The sequence below is a fragment of the Sinocyclocheilus anshuiensis genome, unplaced genomic scaffold (genome assembly GCF_001515605.1).
Source record: "Sinocyclocheilus anshuiensis isolate Anshui unplaced genomic scaffold, SAMN03320099.WGS_v1.1 scaffold200, whole genome shotgun sequence".
NCBI classification, from domain to species: Eukaryota; Metazoa; Chordata; class Actinopteri; order Cypriniformes; family Cyprinidae; genus Sinocyclocheilus; species Sinocyclocheilus anshuiensis.
This window is the reverse complement of record NW_015558595.1, coordinates 1,533,899-1,546,643: the sequence shown is the minus strand read 5'-3', so window position 1 is coordinate 1,546,643 and position 12,745 is coordinate 1,533,899. Positions and strand designations below refer to the sequence as shown.

The window sequence follows — 12,745 nt, the reverse complement described above, 5'->3', positions numbered from 1 at the left end:
TCCTCTTGTTTGGATTGATGACTGACCTCCCTTTCATGTTACTTTCAGGTTACAAGAATCTACAAGAAGTTACAAGGGGGTTTCATGTCATGAAATCAAAATGAAGAATGAAACCTTGTTAAAAGAATGATTCTTTGAATGATTGCACCAGTTTGGTTTCTTAGAAAAAAAAGATTTACTTTAAATTATTTTTAGTAGTGACTAAGATGTGTATACTCACATGTATAAGAAAATTGTTTAACTTGATTATTTTTCTCTTTAAAGTAATCAAAATCAATTTTTTTCTTGTCTTTAATATGGTAGTTTCAAGCTAAATGGAATGAACATAATTGCAAAGAGTTTATTGATTTTGGCACAGGTGTTTTAAATCAGTTTTTTAATAGATTTTTCTTTATCACATACATGGTTATATGTCATTGGCCCTTGATTACTTAGCAGGTTTTGAGGTTTGATTGCTGTAGATGAAGTTGACCACTAAGTAGGAAAGTGGCAGCTCTGTTGTTGGGTGAAAGTAAAATATTTTCTGCTGGGAAGCAGGATGCGGCTTTGATTCAATGTAGTGTTGTTTCCACCCACTCCTTTTTGGGTTGTGGCCAAGCCACCCACTCCAAACATGTTCTCCATGTAGCTGGAATTTCTTTGACGTTTTTGCTAAATGCGTGTTTATAAGTTTGGCCGTTTGAAAAAGGATAGTTCACATTCCATTTGTTCCAACCCCTTTGAATATGAAATAGAGCACAATTGCTCCCACTAAAATGAATTGTTTCAATCTGTTTCACTACTTGTCTCCATCACGGTGGCCTTAAGGGCTCAAGAATTCAATACGAAGAAATGATGAATAATAAATTGAATAGATGTTCTTCCATCACCTCTAACCCCTGTCATGTTTTGATACTCTATGATTCACTCCAGACTAGAAGTCTTCACGAGGATTAGCATGGTAAGGGAATCTCAAGAAGTGCTCTTCTGATGCTAATGATGAAAAATGAATACCATCATAGTGCCATATAAAGCTTATCTCTGGAGCCTGTAGCCCATCAGGCAGAGGGTGAGAGGATGGATGGCATCAAAGGTTGATTGGGGAGTAGGAATCCATGACTCCAGCACCCTGTGTGTGTGTTTTCTTTTCCATGCCATCCTATATGCAGAGGCGAGATAAGCATGTGCTTGTGGTGGGGACCAGGTGCGTGACTATCAGCCTCTCAAGGGATTTGTTTTGACAAGGAACGGTCCAGAGGGGATGCAAGAGGGTCAACCCCTCTCTCATTCTCTTTTCAGTCTCTCTTTCAACCCATCCCTCTCTCTCTCTCTGCTTGTTTTCACAGGAGCGCAGGCCACTCTCTGATGTAAGGCTCCACGCAGGGATGTTCCATATAATCAGGAACCACTGCTTTGGTTCTGTCTGGTATTTCTGTTTCTATAACCAGTGGGATTTTTTGGTCAGAGCAAAGCCTCGGGCCTCTCACAATATTCCAATTCATGGTTGAATGTGGCAACTGGGAGCAAGTCAGCTGGAGATTTCCCAATGCGCGTTTGGGCTCATTGTATAATGCTGAAACCCTGCTTTTATCAGTCAGAGAGAAAAGAGAGTGTCTTAGCAAACACAGCAGCAGATTTCCTTCCAGGCTCTTTCGTGGAAAGCAGCAAGTTGACTTAATCACACGCTATGATGCTTGGCCATGAGGTTTGAGTCTTGGGATGCTGAGTTCCTATTTCCTCTCTTGGGCTGCGGCTTTTGGGTCTTCCATAATTCTCCCCCAACCCGAAAATCTTGAGGTTTCTCCCTCAGCCCACCCCTTCCCCTGGTCCTGTTGAAATGCCCTTTTCCTTGCCACAAGATACTCCACTGTGGCATTGGAGGCCACCTAGAATGGAGCAACTTTGCTGAGCCCACATTCAGAAATAGAGATTGAAGCTGTAAATTTAGATCTTGTCAGGGCTCTTAGCCTTTTCCAAGGAGCATTGCTCATGCCCAATCTCATAAGACACATTGTTTGTTATTGGAATTATGGTACTTAAGAGGTACAGGCCACAATTGTCAACTGTGCCTCACTAGACAAGCCCGAGGGAGTAAACTCTATGATTACCATCATCCCCCTGCGGCATCAACAACAATATTGCTGTCATTCCCATCATCGTCCTCATCATGTTTTATGATCTTTGTCCCCACTTAACCAGCTCGTTTAGAGTATGGGCTCAGATGTGGAGAAATGTGGTTGAGTGTCTGAACAGCACACTAGTCATGACCTACTGAGCTCAGATGGAACTGAACCTGGAGGTTGCTTTGCTCCTGTTGACTTTGGCTTCTCCAAGGTGGTTAGCAGCAGACTTTCAGCTCAGCTTCACCGCAGTGTGTTCGGAAAACACAGGTAGCTGGAAGTACGTCGTTCAGCAGTGCTTTTCCAGAGTGGCTTGATGAACTCTGCAAGAGAGACAATGAAAATTAATTTCGGACTACACTGTTGTGTTGAATCCGACCTCCTGCCTGGAGCGTTCAGTTACATGTGATCCCCTGAGCACCTGGAATCCTGAAGAGTAAATCAAAGCAGTTTCTTTCAATATATAATTGTATATAATTTTCTCAGAATGAAGGTATAGGTGTCATTCATTGCCTTGCAGTATCGTTGGATTGTACTCTACAGTAAAATATGATGTTAAAGGTGGAACGTGGGGAAAAAAAACAATGTTCATCATCTCATTAAATGCACTTGATTCTAAAAATACCAAACAGACAAGCATTTAGGCTTAGTTTTGAGAGTGTTGAGTCTATCCCTTGAGGTATTAAATAAACTGTAGGTGCTCAGAGTAGGCTTAGGAACTGAACGTTGCAGTGTTAAAGTGTTCCGATGTAGTGGAAATCCTTGCTGTTCCTCCACACATCCCTGCTTTTAAACTGAACCAGATGGGATCTTTCCATATAAAACTTTCACTCCCTTTTAAGTCTCACACCGGGCTAACGGCTGTTAAAAACCATGGTACATGTCATATTTTGCCCACTTAATAAAGTCTTTAATATATCATGGGCTGCTCAGTTTCACACCACAGATGAAAATCCATGTATGCAGGCATTTTGCCAGGTACAAAATGACAGACTGTTTAGTGATCATGGGCAATGATTCGTTTGTCCTCTGTTGATGGGACATGAATCGTATCTCCTGGGCTAAACACAAGAAAATGCCCTGATTATTTGTTTGATATTAATTAGCAGGAAGGTCTGTGCCAGTGCTGTCAGCGCCACTGTCAGGTTCTCCTCTTCACCCACCTCAAATGCTATGCAAAATGTCTAACACAAATTCTGTTATCAGTCCACAGTCTCTGAGCCTTCCTGTCTTTCTGATTCTTCACCAACTATTTCCATGAACTGGGCGGGGATGATAGATGAGATGAGAGTGAAAGTAAAGTTGACAGCACAAAAATAAGGAAGCTAGAGACAGCAAGTTTGGCAGCTAAATCCAGGGAACTAGACAAACAACTTTAGTGTGGATTTCCGGGATTAAAGAGAGTAGACCTTCTCTAACATCTGTTTGTGTTGGCCATCACATATATACAGACTTACTTTCACTCCAAACAACCCCAAACGTTTCCCCTGTCTTTCGAGTGTTCTTTTTGCACTCGTTCTTTCATCACAGCATTCAGTTGTTCCAGCTGCAGCCAGTGTGAGGTGTCTATGTCCACCGATCTGAGCTGGGTTACCGAGAGACTGTTTTGACAGTTGCAGTCGGAGTGTGACACGCTGCTGTGGAATGTTCTTCAAATGACAGAGGAGGAACCAGAGAGTTAGAGAGAGTGTGTGTGTGTAGAGGTGTGTGTGCAGAGAGAGACTCACTCAGTCAGGTCTGGGTAATCAGGCAGTGAGGAGAGCAGAGTGGTGGTTACCTTCCAGGGAAGTTCACGCCCCCAAGAGCTGTTTGGTTTTGTAGTGGCGCTGTGTCAGAGGAGGAGTGGAAGAGAGTGAGGAGGAGGGGATGAATGTGTAGTGGAGGAGCCTTCTCAGTTACTGAGAGCAGCACACGCTGTCGGCAACAGAATGAGTGTGTCCACACTCTCTCCCGCTAGCAGCACTCTCTAAGAGACCATTCGCCCCCCTCCCACTTCTTACAGTCCCTGCCGGACGTCAAGAGCAGACACAGAGCTCTTGTCTCTCTCTCTCTCTCTCTCTCTCTCCCTCTCTCTCTTGTGGGAGAAAGCCACGAGAGACAACTCCTCCACTTTTTTCCTCTCCTTATTTCTCTGCGACTTGCACTCTGAGGGACTATGCCGGTAGTTGGCGTTGCATCGAAACTACGGCAGCCGGCTGTGGGGTCCAAACCCATCCACACTGCACTGCCCATCCGCAACACTGGGAGAAGCAGCATGGCACATGGACTGACACCCAGGAGCTCAGAGCTCAGAGTCACGGAATCTTCTATGCTTTCCTGTCAACTGTCACTCAAGACAGAGATCCATGATAGGAGGTCAAACTTGCTCCCGGCTCCAGCCACAACTTTGGCACGTAGCAGCAGAGAGGCAGAGGAGAGCAAGATCTGCAAGGTCAGTGAGACTGATGATGGCATGTAATCCAGGCATTCAACATGTGCAGTGTTTGGATTGGTCTTTAGAGCAGGTACTGATTCGCTCTAAAAGTGGCTTTCATGTTTCCTCAAGCTGGTAGCGGTTCTTGTTTGATTTGTGTGGAATTATGATTGCATGCATGTTTGGAAATAGACCAGCTAGATGCCTGGTGGACCACTGCAAAATTTTAGCAGGTGCCATAGATCTGTCATGTCTAGACATTTGTATTCTATATGGTAGCAGTTAAGCTGTAGTGCATTTGTATGAATTTGAATGCTTTACATTAAAAAAATTGATCGATTGATTGATTGATTGATTTTACCACAGAATAAAGTGTCATACAACATGAGAGTGAAGTAATGATGACAGAATTTAAATTTTGACTGAACTATCCCTTTAATATATGAAGGAAAACACACATTGCTGTATCATGTACTGTTTGAGCATGGCTAGTTTATCATTACAAACCATGTAATTCATGTCGCTGATACTTCCAGTTTACGAGCAACCTGTTGTAATAGTTCTGCTGAGGCTATTAAGATCTCTATCTGTGAAATGAAGCGTGGGGGCAGTTTTAGGGGGGGTGTTTGCGGGGGAGACTCGGCTACCTGAGAAACCCTTGTGTGTAGTGGACCAGTGCAGAACACTAACTCCCTATCCCCCATGTGTGGTGCTCTGTTACAGATAGATGGCTGGTGTTTCTCCCCTGCTCTACTGCTCTTTTCTCAGGCATCACTATATTAAAAAGGCACAGTTGCTAGCGAATGACAGACTTGTATAGATTGCTGTGAACTCTTTCCCATTCAAAACAAAAGTATGCCAAGGTTTCTGAAAGCAATTTTCATACATTTGGCAGGAAACCAGTGTGGAGACAGAAGGAAGGCGGGGTGCTTTTGAGTGAAGGAAGTGAGAATCTTTCAAAAATCCCGCCAAGTAGATTCATTTGAGGTTTTGCTACGCCCGCCTGTCAAAACTGGAGGAAAAAAAATAAAAAGACTGTGAGGAAAAGACTTTCCTGCTTAGTAAGCTCGTCCAGATCGTTGTAAAAGGCCTAAAAGGCTGGATTTTCTTGTAACTTGCAGGAAGTGTGTGCTAACTTCAAAGCAGGGTCATGGTTGACTGCTCAGGGTTTCTGGTGCCACAGTCGCAAATGTTCAGGGTTGCTGCAGGGCAGCGGGGCCAAGAACGAGGGGAGTGTGTTTTATTATTAACTCAGTGCTCTGTGACCTTATGACACTATTCACTCAAGCGTCATGACCTTTAGTGAGAAGAAAGACTAGATTTGTTTTTTCATTGTATTTTGCTTTTAAAAATGCAGTGGGAATGTTAAGACTGGTCATAAAGCACAACTGAGTGAGCACTACATATTAGAATGTTAATAAACAATGTCATATAATGTGACCGACTTTTTAGTGTATTTCTGTCTCCTCAACTAAAGAAATGTCCCACCTGTCATTTCCTGACTGGTCACAAGGGAGCAATTAGTCCTAATTTGAGCTTGTCCACTCAGGTCTTTCAGCTCTCCTTTACAGGGTTGAAGAGCCTGAGACAGTACTTACTTTCTCCTGACAGTCTAGTGTTGGTGGGGCTAGAGAAGATCATAATGCAGTGGCATGTCAGAGTGCATTTATTCAGTAGATGTAGATTTGTTTATACCCACATGCCTGTTTGGACATGTTTGTAATCATTCCCACAGAGGGCAGCACATTCACCTTGTTTAGTGTTGACACAGGCTTTATTCGACTGCAGTTTGATTTGAATCGTGTGCCGGGACAGCAAATTCATGACAAACTTTGCATTTGAGGACATCAGTCTACTGCACAGTGGCAGTGTTGTGATCTGCCGGTGCTATTTATCAAGTTTCCAAACAAACAAGAGCTCAGCAGAGCAAGATTTAAAGTAAACCCATGGAGCAACTTAACGGCTAATGTGTGGACAGACTGCGAGTGTGCTGTAGAAGCTCTTTTAGACGGCTGTAAGAGAAGTCATCCACAGGAGCCTGCAAGGGCCTCATCTCATGACAGTGTTGAAGAGTATAAAAAATGACGGTTGTACAAGTGCAGTATCCCGTGATAAACAGAGGAAATATGTGGTTGGTCTGGTTGGTGGACTGATTTTAGCTGACGCTGTACACTTTATACACCTGAGAATAAGGGCAGTAAGGTATGTTTGAGAATGTTTGAGTGTCTGTGGAAGGCTTGGTGAGAGAAAATATGTGAGAAAAAGAGAACAAATAGAAGGAAACAACAGGATATTTTAATTAACTGTCTTCTGTGTCTGGGAAATATGAACAATAAGGAAATGTTTTCTAATTTAAACCTACTTTTATGAACTACTGTAGTACAGTAAATGAAAAATCACAGCAGTTCTCTAATTCAGCTTCCGTTGCTCTGCATTCCGCTCACTTGACTTAACAACTGACTTGAAAATGGAATGACTCCACAGGGTGCTGTTCACTGTTATACAAGCCTAAATTTGGGACATAACGAATTATCTTCTTGTTCAGAGTGATTGTTGTGTTTAGATAATCAAATAAAACAGCTGTTGATATAGATCCAAAAATAATGATCCGGAAATGTTTGGTTGAGATAAATCCATCTGTTATATTTTATTACTCACATTTATTGCATTATTTATTGTCCCAACAGCTTTTTGAAAATCCTCCTTTGAGTGCTTGGCTTTGAATGCATATGGGGTGGGGGAGATAGTCTTCTATACTGCATGTGGAAACTGAGGTTTGTCGGTCTATTCTAGCATCCAGTGTAGAAGTATGTCAGCAAAATCCCGTTCTAAGAAGGAAAAAGTTCTTCCGCGTGTGCAAATCTTTCGTTTGCTTTTGCCATCTTACATATTTCTTGAATGTGTTTCCTTGTGCTCTATGAATTGTCTTTTGTATTAAAGTTATGTGAAATCCCCCAGATGCTCTTAACTGTCAAAACACGATGGTCAACAACAGGATGCAATGCGGCTGCTGTATTTACACCTCTGATTTTTGTTGACAGTGTAACTGTCCAATGAAAGGTAGCCTCCCTTAAACTCAAAACTCTGCATTGCTCTTTTTTTAGCATAACATTTCAAGGGGGGATAGTTCAAAACCTGTATGACTTTCTGTCTTCTGTGGAACACAAAAAAATATATTTTGAAGAATGTTCCACTTGTTTTTGTCCATATGACATTGAACCTTTTTGACTTTCATAATATAGACAAAATATTTGGGTCTACAAACCCTTTTTTTTCAGTTATGTCTCCTGGAAAATTTCTTGAGGCTGTTGTCATCTCAGGGTATCCTGTTACATATGCACACAGACACAAACGCATGTGTATTCATCTTAGTAAGCTTAATGGTGCAGTCCAGTAGCGAGGTTCCCCAGAGCTCTGTACTTGTCCCATTCAAGATTTGTATGTGTGAGATTAAGAAGTCAGGGAATATAAACAGGCCACTGACGGCTCACAGTGTGTTAGATGGGGAGGCAGGGGAATGCTGAGAGTGCAAGGGGACAGTGCCAGTGTTTTCCAGCAGCAGAGGTGCTGTCGGTGGTGAAACTTTAAGGCTTGAGGTTGTAAGGGGGGGTTCTTCTGTCTGTGTATGACGCAGCCATGGGTGGTCTGGCGTGTTGCCCTCCTTATCTGGAAGAGTGCAGGACACTGAAGACAAGTGTTGACGCTGCCCCTTAGACAAGCAGAGGTGGAGGCTTAGAACCATTAGACAGCTCAACTTGCATGGAAACATACTATAAAACAACTCTCTAAAGAGGTGTGACTTGTACAAATCTAAATAATCTAATAATTAATTCATATTCTTTTCCAGTGTGCCTACTCAAGGGTTGAGTGATGATGCTGTTTATTCAGATAAATTCAGACATATTAATTTACGCTGTTCAGCTTACTTATGAGTTTTCTGCACCAAGTCAAGTCATTTATTTAATAAAAATGCTAATTCTGACTCCCATAAACAAGAATTAGTCCACCCAAAATATTCTGTCATCATTTACACATCCACATGTTATTTCCAGACTTTTTCATTCAGATAAGATAAAGCTTTCAAGCTTCAAAAGACATGCAGAAGCACCAAAAACGTATCATATAAGTTGACTCTATATTCCAAGTCTTCTGAAGCGAATAGACCAAACAACATTTTTTTTGTGTGTATCACTTACACAAATTATTTATTTACTGTATTTTTGTGCTGATGTGCTTAAAAGCTTCACTCCCTTTTTTCCTGTAATTCCAAGGAAAAGAACAACCAGCTCATTATTCAGATTTTCTAATGGGAAAGTCTTATAAGTTTTGAACAGCATGAGGGTAAGTGATGAAAGGATTTAGATATTTTGGTAAACTATTCTTGTAAGTGTTTTGAGGTCACATTATAGTGTTTGTGTACAAAACAGCCATGCAAATTTATATTTAACTTCTCTGGAACCTGAATCAGTCTTTAGTTAGAACAGGAAGAAAAATTGGTGAGAAAAACAGTGTGCAACTTAAACTAAAAGTTGCCAGGCATCCTGTTTTTTTTTTGTTTGTTTTTTTACAGGGGTGAGCAGTCCAGAGACCAAGAACACTCTGTGCACACAGCTCAATTTGAAAGAAAAAAATGACATCTAATAACATTTAACGATCTGGCAGATGTCATTTTGTTTCACTCGGTTCAGCTGAGGACTTTATCACCAGGCCGAGCCACCCTGCCATAATTGATACTCTTGAATGGTATTTGTTGATGCGGCACTGCAGAGCTGCAGAAGAGTTTCTTACCGATATGCACAATGCAGCCCTTGGGCGGAAGTTTTCTTCGTGCTTTCAAACAACTTCTCATGCACACCAGTCCATATCCACAAACACAGTACCTCCAGGCATTGTGCTAGTTCAAAGGTAAGGCCAATAAATGATCAGAGAGAGGGAGACAAAATACACTGATAATTGCATGTTGATTACATGTGTTAAGAACAAAAATAACAGACCAACTACTGCAGGCAAACTTACCTAGTTATCTAATGACCAAAGACCAATGGTTCTCAACCAGGGGTCCTCAGCAGACTTCCAAGGGGGCCTAAAGATTAATTAAAATAATTTTAAATAAGACAAAACAAGCAATAAAATGAGCTAAACAACTAAAAATCAAGATCTTTCTTATTTTAATTCTTTTTTTTTCTGCTTATGAAATTGTGAGAAATATATTTTTAAAAAGTAAATAATGAACCCGTATTGACAAGGATTGAATATTGTTGTGGAATGTCTGTATCAAAAAGAAAATTGAATTTTAAGAATTAATGAATAAATGAACCAATTAATAAATCAGTAAATAAATAAAAAGTCTTTATTTTAAATGAATTTATTTTGAAATAAATACAAAATAATTGCCTTTATTTATGAATCATTCTAGCTTTGTTAGAATAGCTAACTTCTAGGGATAATTTTGCTCAAAGTGTGGGTAAGCAAACCCGTGAACACACACATTCAAGTAGTTAATATATTACCTTTCACTTCCCTGTTTCCACTTCCAGTCTTCTAGTTTAATCTTTCTGTTCTTTCACTCCCTTTCCTTCATTGCTCTAATCAGCTGCATTTCTCATTTGTTACATAAACTACTCTCATTTTCCTGGAGCATTCACTTCATTCCAGACCTGTGCTCTCCTTTACTCATTCTCACAGTTTGTGCTCTATCTCTCTCTCTCACTGATGTTGTGCTGATAGAGGGATGGAGGCAGTGCACACACCTGGCACTGTCTGTATAACTGGCTCTGATACACACCAAGAGCCCAATGCCGCACACAGAGGTCTCACACACACACACACACACACTTTCTCTTGGCTCGGCTCAAAGGAGACACATCTGTGAAACCAAAGCATGGGGTTCATTAGCAATAAACAGGGACTGGGACAGAGTGGACATCTCAGCATGCCGTTAATACGCACCAGGAAAGGAGAGTAGGGATGCGCACAGCTATGTATTTTCATGATCGACTAGTTGTTAGGTCTGAACAACTACTGGACTAGTTGGTCTAGGGGAACCCTGTTTATTCATGCTAGTTTAGGGTTGTGTTCACTAGACACCATTCACTAGTCTCATTGTCTTAGGGTGAGTTAAAACTACTAAAACGACTAGTTGACTCATCCCTAGAGGAGAGGAGAGGTAAACAGAAAGAGTTCAGTTAGCCCCTCTGTGAGTCAGACTACGTGATTACATTGTGACCTGCTACAGAATCATGGGATTTCCTGGCCCATGGGCAAAAGTCCAAAGTGTTTCAGTGGAGTGTTTGTGCACTGACATGCGTGAATGTTTAGAGGTTATTGGAAACTTCAGGAAACTTTCGCTGGCTACTGTTTAACTGCTTTTCTTTTCAAAGATGTCATATGCGTCTTCAAATATTACAAGATCCCTGAAAGTAAAAATACTTTTATTCAGCAAGGATGCATTAAATTGGTCACAAGTAACAGTAAAGATTTTTACATTGTTACAAAAGATTTCTATTTAAAATAAGTACTGTTCTTCTGAACTTTATATTCATCCAAGAATCCTTAAAAAAAATCATATGACTGTTTCCAAACAAATATTAAGCAATACAACTGTTTTCAACATTGGTAATAATAAGAAATGTTACTTGAGCAGCAAGTCAGAATATTAGAATGATTCCTATGATCATGTGACACTGAAAATTAGAGTAATGGCTGCTGAAAATATAAAACAGTTATTTTAAATTAGATATAATGATATTTCACAATATTACTGTTTTTACTGTATTTTTGCTCAAATAAATGCAAGGTTGGTGAGCATAAGAGGTTTCTTTCAAAAACATAAAAATCTTTCCAAAGCCAAACATTTGAACAGAAGTGTACATTACAATGAAGTAGCACAAACTAATGTTGAACTAATGCCGAACTCCCAAGCGAGTTACTTACATTTTATAACATATTTAGAATCACTGAAACACTTTGAGATGTTAATTTTGTTGTGATAAAGTTTTAAAGTTTCAATGACATTTGCAGTGGTTCACCCCAGTACTGCATTTGGTTAAATGATTTAATCTGTGTTTTCCCAGATGACCGCAACAAATGAACAGTGAAGTACATAGACAGACTCTGAACTCAGTGTGTGTCTGTGTGTGTGTGTGTGTGTCCTGTCACACCAGCCAGCATCCAATAAAATAAAAAAGCTGTGCCTGCAGAAACAAATTAGATCAGATAAGCGATTTAATTTTAAGAGAGGCAAATTACTTAACCTTTAATAAACCTCATCTTTATATTTACTTTTGTAGTTAGTTTAATCCTTAATCATTTCTGAAAATTGATCCTCGTATCCCGCTATACCAACTTGCCCCGGCAGACCAGAGGTTAAAAATGTCCCATCATTTAAAGGGTGTAATAAATATATAACAAAATAATATTATTTTGGCAAGGTGTTAAGCTCCTCATTAACGGTGTTTAAAACTGAAGTGCAGCCTTATGGACAACAAAACTGTTTGGGTCAAGACCAGGGTGACCAGACATGACGGGGTCTGGCTTTTACCACATACTTTGACTTAATTTCTCTCTCTCACCACACAAACTCTTCTCTTTGTTTCCTTGACGAATACCAGAACCACCTAATCTCATAATTATCGTGTAATCTTCTTAATAGCATAATGCTTCTAAACTTTACTTGGGTACTGAGTATATATATATAGAGAGAGAGAGAGAGGGAACTGTTGTCCGCCAAATGGTTCATGCATGGTTTAGGTCAGCCATTAGGTCACACACTGCGTAGTGGTTGATGTTTGATGGGCCTTGAATATCCAAAAAAATGTGCAAACAAATATTCTCTCATAATGATCTAGTGAGAAGGGGAGGTTATCCTTGAGTGAACAGTCCATTACTGCTGTTATGACAGTGGCACAGGGGTCAGTTGTGCAGATGGTGACTCAAGTCAATTTCAGGCTCATTGTCTCTTCCCCTCCGCTGCTGTTAACCGTGGTATTGATTAGCATGTGTGTCTTCGCACACACTTCCATTTGAAGCTGTCTGGGAGGTATGTTGGTGGTTTGTGACTATGGAGCATTTACTATTAAACTATTAATAGACTACCTTCTATTCATTTATCTGGCAACTTCTAGAAAAGTTTCTTAATTTGAAAGGTTGAAAAATTGGTATGTTGAGGCACAAATTCATGCATGATACAATATAGGTCTCTCTCACCTCTTAAAGTGCTAGTTCACCCAAAAAT

General features: G+C 40.5%; 1 protein-coding gene across 7 annotated transcripts in view; it reads left to right on the top strand.

Moving 5' to 3' along the window:
- The first annotated feature begins 4,025 nt into the window (after nt 1–4,025).
- The window catches only part of LOC107680031 (neuron navigator 3), a 152,201-nt gene continuing 143,481 nt past the window's right edge, over nt 4,026–12,745 (top strand). For all 7 annotated transcript variants that reach the window (XM_016475788.1, XM_016475785.1, XM_016475787.1 and 4 more), the window contains exon 1: nt 4,026–4,530. In XM_016475788.1, coding sequence (XP_016331274.1) covers nt 4,255–4,530 — 276 coding nt within the window. In that variant the 5' untranslated portion in view covers nt 4,026–4,254. The remainder of the gene's footprint in view (nt 4,531–12,745) is intronic.